Source organism: Dendronephthya gigantea, unplaced genomic scaffold, assembly GCF_004324835.1.
Source record: "Dendronephthya gigantea isolate DGI-Jeju-01 unplaced genomic scaffold, DenGig_1.0 000043F, whole genome shotgun sequence".
Classification (NCBI taxonomy): Eukaryota; Metazoa; Cnidaria; class Anthozoa; order Malacalcyonacea; family Nephtheidae; genus Dendronephthya; species Dendronephthya gigantea.
The window spans coordinates 766446-784047 of record NW_021163053.1 but is presented as its reverse complement, the minus strand read 5'-3'; the positions used below and the strand labels follow the sequence as shown (position 1 = coordinate 784047).

Genomic DNA, 17602 nt, shown 5'->3' with positions numbered 1-17602 from the left:
AGAAACCTGCATTGTATAACATATATGCATAAGTGTATACGTAACCAATATTAGCTGCAGCTAAACATATTAGCATTTATTATAGCAGGCGATTGCAACGCGGAAGGAAATTTCATCTTCTAGAACTGTGTTCTGACATATGTTATATGAACAATAAACATACGGCTATTCACTTTATAATCATTTTATGAGTTTGCGATAGTTGCCGACCGAGAAAACGAACCTGTTAATTTGGTGACTTTACTGAACTAGTATAGATCGTGCCAGAGTGGACGGCACGACATGAACAAAGATTATTACGAAACAGAAAATTTTCTCACGTTGTCGCAGCATATCATATTTCGCGAGAAAATTAACACGAAGTGTGTCTACACTGATAAACGTGTATATATGCATTTTAGCTATTCCTTAATTCCTGTTAGATCAGCGGATAGGTCTGTGTGCAGGCTTGGACCCGAAACATCTCGAGGATTATCCGAAACATCTCGAGAGCCCCGAAGACGTGATTCACGCGGTTTTAGAATTCTATTGTGAAGCTTTAATTTTTTATCGTTAAATAAAAGGTTCTATTTATGCAAGTGCCACTAGTGATTCCCACCAAAACTAAATTCATTCCTGCCCTACTTGACAATTACAGAAAAATATTATTTTTCAACTAGCTTCGTAAAGTTCATTAAAGTGAGTAAGGCCATCCGTGTCATTGAACGCCAGGGAATTTTTAGGACTATCACTGTTCGACATCATCTCATCACATGGAGTACTATATTCATGATTGGTGGTACATGAAGTGCTATTCTGTGAATTTTCCAGCTCTTGATAGACATGGCCTGGTTGCAATGTTTGCTGTTCTTCGTTGCTTTTGACATCAAGATCATTATCAACGGATTCGTAGATTGGATTGTTTGATTCTTCTGTCAATCTGTAGCTAAACGCGGACAAATAATAAGTTTCATATCAGTGATTCGTTACTGACAACCGGTCAGCGAAACACATAACTCCCGCAGCAGAAAATGTCACAAATTTTATCAAACCTGTTCATCTCATGTTCATTCTCTTTCTCTTCTCTTTTTACATTCATCTTCCTTCTGTCAAGAAAGTTTTTTTTCATTATTGCTCATATATATAGTAGATGGTTAAAAATGCCTGGGCAACCAGTTTAGTTCCGGCAAGTATTTTTGGCAATCCTGGACTAACCAAGACAAATTTGGAAGATACAATTAAACATAAAAATACGGGATGGAAATTTCACTCTTTCTAAATCTTGGCATATCTCGCTTTTCACATTTATTTGAGTAAATTATGGGTGCATAAATGATGCACAACTGACTTACCTGAAAGAAGCAATAATTATTGATTAAAAAATCAAGTGTGTTTGCTCAGATTGCTCGGCATTATATTAATATTTAAGCCTACCTTCTGAAAAGGATCATCATTGTAAAGGCTATCAACATTACAAAAATTATTCCTCCACCAATGCCACATCCTAATATAATGTACATCTTTTTTTTCCTGGATTCCTTTTCACTTTCATTGTGCGGAAGGATCGTGGTGGGTGAAGGTGGGCGAGAATAAGAACTAAGATTGGATGGATAGCTTTTAATTTTGCGTGATGAAGGAGTGATAGAAACAGAAACACGGATATACGTGCCTCTCGCGTTTGAAGATGTAGGTAACGGTGATGGTGGCTTTGATGCGGTTTTGTCTGTTGTACGTTTTGATGTTGAGGGTGTAGATGTTTTATACATATAAAGGGGTTCTAAAAGCATGGAAATAACTATTGGAATTAGTACACAAATATGTTATAATGCGTAAAAGCTTCCCTTATACTGAAAAATCTGATTAGGGCCGGGATCACCCAACTTTCATCTCTCACTCACTAAGCACTCCTGCCGGAGAACAGTAATAATTGTATTTTTTCTCCCAAGGAATGTAGAAACAACAACCCACCATCCTATATATGCAATGAGATTTTACGGTTGAATTGATTGAACAAACCGAGACTTTTCGCTCTTAATTTGTTACCTTTGCATTTGTCATATTCCTTGTCACCATCACCATAATAACACCAAAAATACTTTCCTACTCCCCAAAAACCACTGTCATAGTTTGTACATGCATTGTACGTTATTCCCTTGTAAACGAATGGAAACTTGCAGCAGTATTCTTCCTCTGTTCTTTGAACACAACTGTCGTTACCTGAAACTCAGCACAAATTTGATCAGTTTAAAGTTAAAGAGAGATATTATTGAGAAACATCATCAGCAGTGGCGGATCTAGAAGTGTGCACAATAAATTACTACAGCTTAAAATCGCAATTGCATTGGCAGATTTTAATGTAAAAATATTTTTTCAAATCTATAACCATGCAATAACGTTGTAATTAAGGTGTAATTTATTCCGCACACCCCTATATCCGCCACTGGTATAGAGAGATGAGAGGACACATGTGGCCAGAGTGTGGGGGACTAATATCAAATAATCCCTTATGATTTAACACGTTTAACGAAATCATTTCATTTTTCCTCTCAAGAAACCAAACAAACCCGGCTTTCTTACAGAACCGCGGCGGGAAAAGAAAATTCGTACCACTGGGCGCAGAATAGTTTAAGTATAAATCAAGTGAAACATATGTGAAAGCAGCCCCTCCCTCGAATATATTTCAGATATGATTTTAAATTCTAGCTACCCTTGCAAAAAAATACTGCGTGCGTGGCCGCATGGCGCACCCGTTTGTTCGCGGCGAACTTGTTCCTTATATTGTCAATAGGCAGCGGCCTCCGAAGTTTGTTAAACCACTTGTCACGTGATAATAAAATAACGAATAGAAGTTATCCATTTATTGTAAGTGATCTGAAAAAACTGATTTACTGCAAGCTGAGGATGTCTATTACATATCAACATCAACTCGCGATGCAACAATAAGCAAAAATCTAAACAACAATGTTGTGTGGAATAAAAACAGTGCATAAATTTCAACTTGTTTCCAAAACAATTTCTGTGTTACAAACTAGCTCATATATATCACATTCGACGCGTAAACCTTTTTCAAAATATTGTTGCGTTGCGAGTTGATGTTGAAAGTTGTTTCGTGTAACATTACCTAAAGACTTTACTCGCCCGTGAGGTTATACTGAGTTATTCTTTTATTATCTTATATAACCGCGGGTTCAGACAACTATAGATGACCTTTCTGTTTTGTTTGCTAAAGAACTTCCGCTTTCTTCTGTTTTTCGGTGCGAAGTCTAATATTTCATGCAAAATATCGTACCCCACCGCGATCATGAAATATTAAGCATTGTCATTCCGACATAAATATATTGACTATAGTTTTTTGAACTTGGACGAAAAACCCAACTAACTGAAATTTGTATTAAATAAATTACCCAGTTTATCTAAATTCAAAACATATCCTGCTATGTTGGCAATAAAAAAGATGCCATTAACTTTCCACGTTCTTTCACATGGCTGCATCTCAAGGGACAAGAATTCAGACAAGCATGCATGTTATCTCTTTACTTAATTTAGACTATAGTTGCCATCAACTTTCCCCTCACTCCTTACTCAGTCTCCTTTTGTTCGTCAGAGTAGCCATAATTCTCATATACAGCTCACTTGCATTGCCAGCATTGGGTTATAGTCTTTTGGAATGTATAAAAATTATATTTGTTTCGCTTTAAGGTCTGAAACGTACCGCTAAAGTTGCTCCAGTTTAATCGCATTCTTTTGAGACACGAGATTGAGACATTTTATTCAATTACGTATAATTTACTCCGCTGACGGTGAAGTTAATTTTACGTGTTCGAGTGAAGTTTCAAGACTGAATTTGACTAGATGAACATAGATATGTCATTTGTTTTCAACAAAATTTCTCTTTGTTCTATCGTACGTATATTGTCCTTCATTAGCTAACAATTTTATAAGCCTACCTGTAGCACTATTTGACCAGACCATCACTGGACAGGTGAGAATACTCAAGCAAATAAACCATCCCGCCATATAAAGATTCTGATACATTTCTGAATCGTCACAGAATGTAGTGAATTGCACTGCGGATTTTTGTTTTCATTTAACGATTGTTCAAACACTTAAAACGGTTGGTGATTGTCATGCTGGGTCGAAAAAATAGCACAAAACTCGTGCAGCTTTTAAAAGCCCCATGCTGAGGAAAATTAATTGAGAATATAATGCAGTTAGGTATGAGACCAATATTTTAATATAAATGTGGGGTGGTTATGATATAAATTTATCATTATAGAATAAAATTAGATTATGTTGTGCATAGTAAAGCACTATTGGTAAATATTTTTGCAATACTTGTCTATGTTCCAGGGAATAACTTGTGACACTTTTACACTTTATGTAAATTACTGTATTTTCCCATGGACTATTTAGCATTAAAATCAAAACACTTTATCATTCGGGTGTTAAAAAAGGAAGCATAGCCATAGCGTGCCTTTTAAACCTGAACTGGATCTTGATCAATATCATTTAATATCTTTATTGGCGTAAGATTTAGCAACAGATTTTTATTGGATTTTGTGTGGCTTCCCTGTATACAGCCTACAGAATACTTCAATATAATTTGTTTGTTCATCCTTTTGTTATCACGTGCACACCACGAGAAACTGCAATACGAATCCCCCCTAATAAGATCGTTTAACAAAAGAATGAGACAATCCGGGTGGTAAGAAAGTGGTGTCAACTAACTCAACTTGGGAGATCTTCTATGACCTCTATGACTATATACCGTATATGACGTCACAGTAGTCAAATGGAGGGAAAATTGACGTAGCATAAATCCTCAGCAATGACGTAATTTTTTTGTAAAAATACAGAAATATTAACCAGTAAATCGGGAAACTTCGCTTTGTTAATTGTTTTAACTGTCGTTTGTTTTTCGTATAAACTTTATACGTGACATGGCGATCTTGTCCTTAATTTTGCGGATGTCCACTGATGTCCACTTCGTCTATTGTTTCGTATACTGGAACATTGTTTCGTTCATCAGCTGATCTGTTGTGGCTGAATGAACAAATAATGAAGAATATTTACACTGCAATGACAATGGCATTGAGAGCAGGGGTCGCTTGCAATAGTTAGGATATTAAACGACGTGACCTTTACTTAAACATCTCACAAAAAGTTTCTACTAGTTGTTGGGCTTATGAAGTTGATAACATGGAATTGACAACTTTATGCGCGTGGTCATCACGCAACCTCTCACATTTGCATCGCTAACTATTTTTTTATATGACCTGCATTTTATTACATCTATATATATGATTATATTTTCTTTTTATTACTTTTGTTCTGAGCCTGGAGAGTGCCTTAGCTCGACCGCTTAATTGGGGCATGTATATTTCTACTTGTGAGCGGTTTTCCACCTGGCGGAATTCTTCCATTGAACGAAAGTTTTGTCTGATGTTGCTGGATCCCTCTAAACCTCCACAACTGAAAAGAAAATCCTTGTTCAACCAGTTCATGTCTAACCTGTTTAGCTCAAGTTCATCCGTTACTTTCACCTTTTCTCTCTTCAATCCATTTCTTTTAAAAGAGAAAGAATCGCGTAGAATTCACTTTCGTACCTGTAAATAAGGTTGCATAATGAATCTCTCTACATGTAATTATGTTAGTTACCTTTTCAATACTTTTTTTACTGCCAAAGCGATAACCATTACAAGGATAAGTCCAGCAGCACAACCGTAAGCCAAGAATATGTAGTCTTCTTTGTTTTTACTACATTCACTTCCACTTTCGTTTCGCGGATTAGTCGCTGTGGGTAAAGATGATGATGAGGAAGCACTAAGAGTGGACGAATGAGAGGGAGTAATGACAAGCAATGCGGCAGTGGTGCTGGTTATAGATTGTTTTGGCGATGAAGTTGTATTATGAATATACACAGGTTCTAAAGGATAGATAAGGAACAATTTGACATGTTAGGATAGATAAGGAACATTTTGCATCACCTGACAGGGTATTGTGTGTATCTACATAGGTTATAATGGACCTTTCCGGTTGGAATTACACTATTTTTAACCTAGAACCACAATGCCGCATCCTAATATAATGTACATCTTTTTTTCCCTGGATTCCTTTTCACTTTCAATGTGCGAAAGGATCGTGGTGGGTGAAGGTGAGCGAGAATAAAAACTAAGATTGGATGGATAGCTTTTAATGTTGTGTGATGAAGGAGTGATAGAAACAGAAACAGGGGTATGCGTACCTCTCACGCTTGAAGATGTAGGTAACAGTGATGGTGGCTTTGATGGGGTTTTGTCTGTTGTACGTTTTGATTTTGAGGGTGTTGTAGGGTTATGTATATAAAGGGGTTCTAAAACATGGAAATAATCGTATATGAATTATAGTACACAAATGTATTATAATGCGAAAAAGCTTCCTTTATAATAGGAATCTGATTAGGACTGGGGTCACCCAACTCTCATCTCTCATTCACTAAGCACTCCTCCGGCATCGGAGAGGTGAGGGTTCGCTTCCTGATGGAGAACCTAAGTTGCATTTTTTTGCAAAGTTCCGCAGGTTTAGTGTTGGTAATCGTATTTTTTCTCCCAAGGAATGTTTGAAACAACAACCCACCATCCTATATATGAAATGAGATTTTACGGTTGAACTGATCAAAAACAGGCCAAAACTTTTCGCCCTTAATTTGTTACCTTTGCATATGTCATATTCGTTGTGACCATCACCATAATAACACCAAAAAAGGTTTTTCTCCCAGACCCAACCTCTGTTTGTACATGCATGGTACGTTATTCCCTTGAAAACGAATGGAAATATGCAGCAGTGTCCTCCCTCTGTTCTTTGAACACAACTGTCGCCGTTACCTGAAATTCAGCACAAATTAATTTGATCAGTTTAAAGTTAAAGAGAAATATTATCGAGAAACATTATCGTTACTGTATGGAGAGGAGGGGAGGACACGTGTGGCGAGAGTAATATCAAATAATCCCTTATAATTTAACATGTTTAGTATAGGTAATAGCATGGTTTCGAGTGCAATTTGGATGTAACATGCACGAGCGAGTTTTTCATGCAAAGACCTCAAAATGTATTTGAGGTCTTTGAAAAACTCACGAGTGCATGTTGTATCAAAATTTCACGAGAAACCATGCTAACCATGCTGCCAACTAACTTAAATGGACCTTTCCGGTTGGAATTACACTATTTTTAACCTAGAACCACAATGCCGCATCCTAATATAATGTACATCTTTTTTTTCCAGGATTCCTTTTCACTTTCACTGTGCGAAAGGATCGCGATCGTGGTGGGTGAAGATGAGCGAGAATAAAAACTAAGATTGGATGGATAGCTTTTAATGTTGCGTGATGAAGGAGTGATGGAAACAGAAACAGGGGTATGCGTACCTCTCACGTTTGAAGATGTAGGTAACGGCGATGGTGGCTTTGATGGTGTTTTGTCTGTTGTACGTTTTAATGTTGAGGGTGATGTTGGATTATATACATAAAGGGGTTCTAAAACATGGAAATAACCGTATATCAATTAGTACACAAATATATTATAATGCGAAAAAGCTTCCTTTATAATAGGACTCTGATTTGGACTGGGGTCACCCAACTCTCATCTCTCATTCACTAAGCACTTCTCCGGTATTGGAGAGGTGAGGGTTCGTTTCCTGACGGAGAACCTAAGTTTTTTTTGCAAAGTTCCGCAATTTTAGTGTTGATAATCGTAATTTTTCTCCCAAGGTATGTAGAAACAACAACCCACCATCCTATATACGCAATGAGATTTTACGGTTGAACTGATGAAAAACAAGCCGAAACCTTTCGCCCTTAAATTGTTACCTTTGCATCTGTCATATTCCCAATTACTGTCACCATAATAACACCAAAAATAGTCCCAGAGATCTCTGTTTACACATGCATGATACGTTTTTCCCTTGTAAACAAATGGAAACTTGCAGCAGTGTCCTTTCTCTGTTCTCTGAACACAACTGTCGCCGTTACCTGAAATTCAGCTCAAATTAATTTGATCAGTTTAAAGTTAAAGAGAAATATTATCGAGAAACATTATCATTACTGTATGGAGAGGATGGGAGGACACGTGTGGCCAGAGTAATATATCAAATAAACTCTTATGATTTAACATGTTTAGTATAAGTAATAGCATGGTTTCGAGTGCAATTTGGATGTAATATGCACGAGCGAGTAATATTATTATATTATTTAAATATATATATATATATATATATATATATATATATATATAAAATATATATATATATATATATATATATATATATATATATATATATATATATATATAAACCTTTTTCGAAACATTGTTGCGTTGCGAGTTGATGTTGAAAGTTGTTACCTAAAAACTTTACTCGCCCGTGAGGTTACTGAGTTATTCTTTTAGTATATATCTTATATAACCGCGGGTTCAGAGGCTATGACGTAAGCTAGTTTTAGACAACTATAGGTGACCTTTCTGTTTTGTTTGCTACAGAAGATCCGCCTTCTTCTGTTTTTCTGCGCAAAGTCTAATATTCATGGAAAATATCGTACCCCACCGCGATCATGAAATATTAAGCATTGTCAGTTCGACATAAATATATTGACCAAGGTTTTTGAGCTTGGACAAAAAACCCAACTAACAAAAATTTGATTTAAATAAAATTACCCAGTTAATCTAAATTCAAAACATATCTTGCTATGTTGGCACTAAACAAGATGCCATTATTGCCATTTACCTTTCCTCGTTCTTTGACATTGCAGTATGGGCTCTCGAGGATTCAGCCAAGCATGCATGTTATCTCTTTACTTAATTTAGACTATAGTTGCCATCAACTTTCCCCTCACTCCTTACCTAGTCTCCTTTTTGTTCGTCAGAGTAGCCATAATTCTCATATACAGCTCAATGAATCGCCTGTATTGCCAGCATTGGGTTATAGTCACTGAGGTTATAGTCTTTTGGAATGTGTAAAAATTATATTTGTTTCGCTTTAAGGTCTGAAAACGTACCGCTAAAGTTGCTGCAGTTTAATCGCAACTTTTTTGAGACACGAGATTGAGACATTTTATTTAATTACGTATAATCTACTCCGCTGACGGTGAAGTTAATTTCGCGTGTTCGAGTGAAGACTGAATCAGACTAGATGGACATAGAGACGTCATTTGTTTTCAACAAAATTTCTCTTTGTTCTATCGTACGTATATTGTCCTCCATTAGCTAACAATTTTATGAGCCTACCTGTAGCACTATTTGACCAGACCATCACTGAACAGGTGAGAACACTCAAGCAAATAAACCATCCCGCCATATAAAGATTCTGATACATTTCTGAAGGTTAGTTTCCACTCAGGAAAATTCTCCTTTGGATCGGACAGGACAAGAAAGTTTCCTTTGTATAAACGCCGCCTGAGAACTCACCGACAAAGGAAATTTTCCTGTCCGTTCCGATCCAAAGGAGATTTTTCCTGAGTGGAGACTAGCCTTAACTCAACTTGGGAGGAGATCTTCTATGACCTCTATGACTATATACCGTATATGACGTCACAGTAGTCAAATAATGGAGGAAAAATTGAGGTAGCATAAATCCTCAGCAATGACGTAATTTTTTTGTAAAAATACATAAATTTTAATCATCGATGAGCCCTCTGTCCCGTAGAGAAAAGGCATTGATAACGTTATGCGGGTTTTTCGATATGACCTGCATTAATTTGACCTGCATCTATGTGATTTTAATTTCATTTCTTTGACGATGGGGGTAGCCATAATTTTCATTTTAGTGAACTATAGCCCCGTTTACACGGTACGAACTTAAACCGGTTTAAATTGAACTCGTTTAACTGGCACCATAGCTGCGTTTACATGACCAGAAATTTAGTAATCCCGCTTAATTTACACCGACTCGAAAAATCAAAGATCAAGTTAAACCAGATTAACTGTGACCGTGTAAACGGGGCTTATGAGTTACTATTTCATATCGTGATACTGATTCCTTTATAATGTATTTAAATAAGGCTAATATATATTTTATATATTATAATAATGAAGGTTTTTGTCATGAATGAAACTTTGAGAAGGCTTTAAAAAGAAGATTCACCATACAAGTTTTTTTATGCTGTTGCAGTGTTACAGTGTTTCTCTGCAAGTACGTGGAAATCCAGTCTTAGAGAGATGACTGCAGGGAGGCAAACACCGCGGTACCACTGACGGTGCAATCTCTGGTCCTAGCTGTCTGAGTCTTCAAACTTTATGCCTTGACTGCTGCGTCATTCTGATTGTTGTGGGCGCATGCGCATGCTCCATTTCATCATAATTAAACTGAAACAACATGGCGGAACTCGGAGATCGTGAGATGATTTTAGCCAATTTTCAGGTAACCGAAATAACAAATATTTTGAAATGCAGGAATATATCTGTATGATATACTTCCCACAATTTAATATCTGTTTATTTTAGGCTGTAACAGGGATTGATAATCTTGATGAGTGTATTTCACTACTTGATAATCATGACTGGGATTTAATGGTACGTGATGTGATGTTGGATGTAGTTGTGCTTCTTGCCTGAGTTGCCTGCGATTAATTGTCTTAACTACAATTTTTATTGAAAATTGATACTAAAATCAATGTGTGGTTAGTCAGGTTTCGTTAAACGTTAATGTTGGAGCGATGTTGCCTACAGATATATGTTGTTAATGGATATTAAATGTCTATCAGTCTATGAATTGTAGATTTTAAGATGTTGACAACTTTAGAGTGATTAACTTTATAAAACTGTTGTTATCTAGCCATGAGAATTTGGGTACTATTTTGAAATTTCTAATTTTTGTATAATAACCAATTATTGACCAAGCGTGAGGCTTGTCCTGTGAAATATCAGACCGAGGCTTTTTAGTATTCGAAAAACCTTGGTCTGATATTTCACAGTACAGATTGAACAAGTGAGGTCAATAATCTGTTTATCATATGGTTGACTGCATGAGACATCCGGGATACCGATCCAGATACAGGATATACTGATATGGGTTTTACAGAACTCTTGTCAACTAATCAGAATAGAGGATTTTGAAAAGCCAGATTATAATATATATATTAATATATATAATATATATAATATATTATTCATTATTTTATTTTTGCATAATCTATTGTATTGACTCATGACAACTATTATACATGTATACACTTTGAGATATGTAGGTGATCACAAGTTCTACTGTACTATATATAATATATTAACATAGTCTCAACTCAAATATCCTTTATTTATAAGCTGTTTACCTCATTAATTAGAAAAGGAATTATGCAACTATTTGTTGAAAGGTGAAACAGAATGCTGAGTAGATATTAAAAGTCAATAAATCCTTTTCAGCATCTACTTGTTACTAAGAAATGGATTGTTTGAATTATTTTTAGTCATGTGTCAATGCTGTTTTCGCTAATCGCTCAGCAGAGCAGTTGGAAGTGGAGGACAGTGTTGGTGAATCCTTAACAACTAGGAGGTGTAATTATTGATAGATTCCTATCAGAATAGAAACTATAGTCAATTTGATTTATTTACCATTGTGGAAATTCTTAAATTAAACTTTTGCTCTATATGTTGTCTGCTGTACAATACACATATTAATGTACTGAATATATGTTCTGTATTTTCAGTGTTAAACTTCAAACTCATTTACCGGTTGCAACTTTAACTCACAGTTCTGGAAATCAAAATTCTGCAAGTGGTAGTTCGGCTGAAAGAGTACTGCAATTTAATGTTGAATGGAGAGATAAAACTATACCTGTATCTTTACCTGAAAGTTCATCAGTTGGTTAGTTTTACTCATCACAGTCAATAATAATTTATTTTTTCTATGTGAAACTGCAAGCGACCAGCTATTTAGCAACGTTTTTTCAAGTTATATGTGTTTATCCACTCCATGTAAGGCCAGCTGTTGTTCAATGTCTAAATAGTGTTAACCTTGGTTTAATTTAACCAAATTTCCTGTATGAAACTTAATAACTCCTTGAACAGGATTATGTTGAACAAGTCAGACCATTGCAGCAATTTTGGTCATTTTGTGCACCAAATTCTGAATGCCATTATATGAAAGCTGTGAGGAAAGGCTGACTGATGTTACATATTTTGTAGCAACTCTGAAAAAAGAACTGGAGATACAGATTGGGGTCCCAACAGCTTTGCAAACGTTAACTCAGTGGCCTAAAGATATCTCTGTGATTGACAGAGTAAGTATATAGAAAAAGACAGTACATTATATTTATAACTGTCTGGAGTAAGAAATCATGCCAGAAAAAAGTCCCATGACAGCTGTTCTTACTCTTGCTGTTTCCATTGGTCTTGTTTCCAGGTCCTCTATATGCAGGTAGCTTTTAATGCATAGATATTAAAATAAATGTCAAGAGTTTTACTCAATGAACATTCCACAACATATCATCTCCAAGCTAGACTTTCATACGAAGATGACGGGTAGTTAAGAACCTCTCAAGAACTCCACAGCATTGTGTATCAGCTTAGTATAAATGTAATTTTTCAATTTATTCAGACCATTTTATCAACACTAAAGTTGGAAGATGAGACGTCATTAGTATTGTTAACTCAATCGACAACTAACAGTTTTGCTGGATCTAGTTCTCAGTGTTTGTCAACAGTCAATAATGGATTAATTAAATCCAGGTACACTCCAATGCAGCCAATATTCTATGCAATTTATTTAATCTCCGTAACCTTTTTAGTCGGACTGGTATTTTTGGTTTTTTATTTTTTGTTATAAAGCTAATAGAAAGCTAATGTGTATAAAATACTGTTGAGTTTTTTTAGTGAAATCTATTTGTTTTTTCAATAGTCAAGCAGCGAGTGTACCTGACGTTAAGTTGAGAATACGATATACGAATAAACGACATGAACTCTCGTTTCCTGGAACGAAAACAATAGGAGAGGTAGGTTTAGGAGTTTTATAAATCTTAGCGTTCACTGATCTAAATATAAAATCTTGACGTGGCATTGCAATATATACGTAATGTTAAATCCGAGGTAGCCCAGAAGTATGTGTGTCTAGTTTCATATATTGCAGTCAGTGACACAATCTCGCAAGCCGTCACTGTTGCAAGCTGAAGTGTATGAAAGTGGACACAAATACTTGGGCATCCTAGCCTGGGTGTAATGCGAAGTTACTAGCTAGAAGTATTAGGGCGAATTTGGCATGGAAATGTTTTCATCTTACGTCGTGTGGTATGCGTCATAATATCCTACATCTTAACTGACTCAACAGGTGAAAACAGATGTAAGCGATCTCACGCACGTTGAGCCACGTCATCAGGAATGGACTGGCTGGCCTGAAGAAGCCAATGACCAGGTAATTTTTATGCTTCCCCCTTATTATTGAGTCGACTCATATGTGAAATGGAATTCTTTTTTCTTTCCATGTAGACGAAACTTAGTGATTTGAACAAACCATTTCACTTGTTAACTTTAAGACGACGACCAAGTCCGAGAAATCGATCTCCGCCAAAAGTAAGTATCAGCTATCTTTCAACTGTTCATGCATTTCGCGAAAAACGTGGTGACGTCTATCAGCTGTACTGTCATTACAACAAAAGTAAAAAAAAGTTGCTATAATGTAGACTAAGGCATGAAATCTAGGCTACTAGCTTTCAGATTTTTAGGGGTATATACATGTGGCTAAAAAGTGGGCGTATGCATACATGTATTGTTTTATGTTATCTGAAACATCTTCATGGTTTGTTGTGATTCTTTAGGTCAAACCTGTTATTCACGTCGAAAGTGACGATGATGAAGAGGCGATGGATATTTGCGATTCTAATGGAAGTACATCCAGTGGTAATTCAGTCGAAATAGAAGTTGATGATGATGATGACGATGATGACTTGATTTTGACCGAAGTTCCCATCAGAAAAAGAATCAAAGAGTTGAGTGAGTGATATATGTTGTTCGTTACTGATATTGTTATTCGTTACAGCATGTATGGATACAAACAATACCTGATCCTTAGTGGACACTGAAAGTTTCAAAACTGATGTGATTATATTATGTATACGAACAATTAAATAGCCAAAAAATCTGTTTACATGCCACTACAGTGTATTGGGTATAAAAAATATATCAGAAACGAGGTCTTACCAGCAGCCTTCATGTAAGCTATTCTAGAGAAGTATGTGTAAAATACCCAAATTTATAATAAACTCGCTCAAAAGACTTTGAAAGTCGAATTAGTACAGCATCAAGATAGTACTTTTCAATCATTTTATTTCCATCTGCTTTTTCTTGTCCTTCAGACAAATATTTTGTACTGTACCACCCTTTTACATATTATGTAAACACATTCAGTTTTGTGACTGAACTATTCTTCGTATATATTTCAGTGCCGCCTCACAGCAAGGATACACAAGAAACGTTGACAACATTTGTCAGTAACTTTGAAGAGAGGTAAGACTAGTGTTAATGATGATGCTGTTTATGCTTGTCAGAAAATGTTTTCAAAAAGAAATGTTTCAGAGGAATGAGTTTGCAGCCATAGGACGCATTTGTGGTGGCCGTCACTAGAAACCTCCGGAGTTAAATCTCCGGCAATCAAAACAACCCTAGGAAAGATTACATAATATTGTCTGCACACTGGAACAAATTCAGTAGAATAGAATGAAGAAGGTATTGTATACATGGAAATACCTGTATAGGAAATTGCATTTTGTTGGTAATTCATTGTAGATATGGACATTGTCATCCACATTTTTACATCGGCTCATTTAACGAAGCTTTAGAGGAAGCCAATGCCAAGACAGCGAAGGATGTAAGTCATGCTTCATGCGCCATGTTTTCTGTGTGGCGCAATATGCGTAAAATAAAAAGCATTCGATTTTATTTGTATAAAAATCCTGTAAATATTAATGGTTGAGTCTTCATTTCCATTATAGAGATGGCCGCTATTGTTATATTTGCATCATGACTCCAGTATACTGACCAACGTGTTTTGCAGGTGGGTAAAGTTATGTAGAGCTCGCAGAAGTTTGTGAAATGTGTGATGCAGCTGTGTATTGCTAGGGAGGGGAGGAAGGGGATTCGTAACGACCCTTAATTTTCTTTTTTCTTTGTTTTAGTCAAACTCTATGCGTAGAAAACGTTGTATCATACATTAGTGAAAACTTTATCAGTTGGGCGTGGGATATGTCACATGACACCAACAGAACGTTGTACGTATTGCAAAGTATTGCATCGTCCCTGCACATCATCCCGGACCTATAGTGGCTAATTTGAAATAATTCGTATATATTTGTTATTAGATTATATGATATTATAACTCAGAAGTGCGGAAGTGGAGCAGCGGATACTGTGCGTGGATTTCGTGCTGAACAATATCCATTGGTGGTGGTTATAATGAAGAACAGATCGTCATTGGAGGTTTCTGCGGTGCTTCAAGGTAATAATAACAATATTATAGCTGCTTTTCAGGGACTTTCCTCAAAACAAATCCTCGTGACCGCATTTTATACTTTATTCATTTGCTATATACTGCATACCTGCGTAACAACAAGCAAGTCATCATGTCAATGAACATGATGGATTTAGATGTGAATGAATACTGGGATTCTTCACTCATGAATTACTTTCCACGCTGTTTAAGGACATTCCACGATGAATGAAGTTATGACAACTTTACTGAATGCTCATGAAGTGTTTGAAGAGAGCAGAAGTATTGATATCAGAGAAGAGGTTAGTTTTAATAGGTGCGCATGCGCATCTCCCCACACTTCCCCTTATTAATACGGTCCAGCTATAGTAATACTGCGAGTAGAAGTTGATTATGCAGAGTATGCAAAGTTTGTTTCTGGTTGTAGATTGAACGTGAAGCACGCGAGCTAGTAAAACGTGAACAAGATGAAGCATATCAAGAATCTCTCAGAGCTGATCAAGCAAAGGTAAAATATTCGTCTTTGTTTATGCGCCTTATCATACATTAATGTTCGCTCAGTTCTCTTAAAAATGGCTATTGTAAGGCTTTAAGTATGATCACGTTAACTCTATGGAATGTTTGTTGAATGGCATTGTTCGTGCTTATTGGTGTAATCATCATCACTATAAACTATGTCGAATATGTACGAACTATAGATACGTACATATATACGGCCTAATATAGTTTGTGACGGAAGGACGCTCATATTTAGGCAGAAGAACGAGAAAGACAGGAGAGTGAAGCCCTAAGAGTGAAGAAAGAAACAGAAGAAAAAGCTTTCCTGGACGCGCAAACAAAACAGGTATATATCAATATGAATGCTTTTTAGAATATATTAATAATCTTTTTTTAATTTTTTAACAGTTGAAGCAAAACGTGACTTCAAATAATGTTAACTCTCTTAATTTTTAGGCGCAGATCAATTCATTAGAAGATCAACTCCCGGATGAACCAGGTCCTGATTGTCTGGAACCTATCTCAATACTACGATTTCGCATGCCAAACAGTGAGCCTATTACCAGACGATTTCTTGCTAACAGCCCGTTGAAGGTAAGAAATGAAACACCGATTACTGCATTCAAAATCAAGTGTACGCTGTCTTTTTATTTACTTGTAGGTGGAAGTAAAACTAAATAATATTCTTCAATTATTTCATTTTAGGTTGTTCTTATATTTGTTCAATCCAAGGGTTATTTAGAAGATCAATATACTGTCGTAACGAATTTTCCAAGAAAACAGGTAAGCGTGGGGGCTTAAATATTTTCAATATTATACTGCTTCATGAGCATCATATTGTTCATGCAACTTTGATGAAATATGCATATATGTATATTGTCAAGTCTCTCATCTGCACTGTACGTAGCTAACCTGTGTTTCATTTATGCTAGCTGTCAAATATGGATCCAAGACAAAGCTTACAATCACTTGGACTATATCCTCAAGAGACACTTTTTGTGGAAGAAATATGAACGAATGCCGCTTTTAAGACAATCAACAGCCACCATACAGAGACAGAGAGAGAGAGAGGGTATAATTTGTATTCTCTAATTTTTCATCACCATGATGTACGAATTTGAAAAGACAAAAGTAAATATAAATATTAATATCGATCGAAGAATCGATGAATTATAAACAATACCAATTTATAAATATTTTATAGTGCTCAGCCTAGGTACGAAATCTTAGGAATGCTGGAGCCGAAATAATATATTTCTACTGTATCCCTTTTTCGAAACTGTCAACACAAACTAAAACCTGTTTTAGCAGATCACGTTAAAGGTAACGATAACCATATAATTAATATCTGCTACTGCAACCTTGCCCCTGTTATTGTCTCCTCAGTCATACGATGACTACCTTAGAAAAGCAGTACCGAGCCGATGCAAGGCTTGCTTTATTGTCGTGTGCTATAGTGGAAACCAACTACACTGCCCCAACATTAATGCCTAATTTTTCTGCAGTATGGATGTCGCTGTTCACACTGATAATTATTCAAATTATTTCTAATATAGTTATACGATTATCATGTAATGTATTTATTTTATATTGGACGATAAAAAAGACAAAAATATATATATAGCGAAGAGAAGTATTAGATAATGTATTTTACTGTTAGCATATTGAATAAACATAATGAAAAAA

At 35.9% G+C, this 17602-nt stretch overlaps 2 protein-coding genes across 2 annotated transcripts; one reads left to right on the top strand and one right to left on the bottom strand.

The window, feature by feature from the left end:
• Positions 1-432: 432 nt before the first annotated feature.
• Positions 433-1078, bottom strand: LOC114527308. Its single transcript, XM_028548969.1, has 2 exons — positions 1032-1078; positions 433-925 (listed from the first exon to the last, which is right to left on the bottom strand). The coding sequence occupies exons 1-2, from the start codon at positions 1076-1078 to the stop codon at positions 652-654; spliced, it is 321 nt and encodes a 106-aa protein (XP_028404770.1). The 3' UTR covers positions 433-651.
• A 9201-nt stretch (positions 1079-10279) lies between these two features.
• On the top strand, positions 10280-17584 carry LOC114527268 (FAS-associated factor 1-like). The gene is made up of 21 exons (XM_028548924.1): positions 10280-10366; positions 10450-10518; positions 11409-11494; positions 11649-11806; positions 12127-12221; positions 12539-12669; positions 12839-12932; positions 13265-13348; positions 13423-13506; positions 13752-13926; positions 14376-14439; positions 14719-14800; positions 14925-14986; positions 15108-15200; positions 15291-15427; positions 15632-15720; positions 15846-15926; positions 16173-16262; positions 16373-16510; positions 16622-16699; positions 16849-17584. The coding sequence occupies exons 1-21, from the start codon at positions 10322-10324 to the stop codon at positions 16927-16929; spliced, it is 2016 nt and encodes a 671-aa protein (XP_028404725.1). The 5' UTR covers positions 10280-10321; the 3' UTR covers positions 16930-17584.
• Positions 17585-17602: the final 18 nt, after the last annotated feature.

Excerpts from the sequence above, each read along its gene's own strand:
- LOC114527308 (XM_028548969.1), bottom strand. The coding sequence starts at position 1,078 with ATGAATGTAAAAAGAGAAGAGAAAGAGAATGAACATGAGATGAACAG. Across the intron at positions 926-1,031 it reads AATGAACATGAGATGAACAG|CTACAGATTGACAGAAGAAT; the intron begins GTTTGATAAAAT and ends GTCCGCGTTTAG.
- LOC114527268 (XM_028548924.1), top strand. The coding sequence starts at position 10,322 with ATGGCGGAACTCGGAGATCGTGAGATGATTTTAGCCAATTTTCAG. Across the intron at positions 10,519-11,408 it reads ATCATGACTGGGATTTAATG|TCATGTGTCAATGCTGTTTT; the intron begins GTACGTGATGTG and ends AATTATTTTTAG. Across the intron at positions 13,927-14,375 it reads AAAAAGAATCAAAGAGTTGA|TGCCGCCTCACAGCAAGGAT; the intron begins GTGAGTGATATA and ends TATATATTTCAG.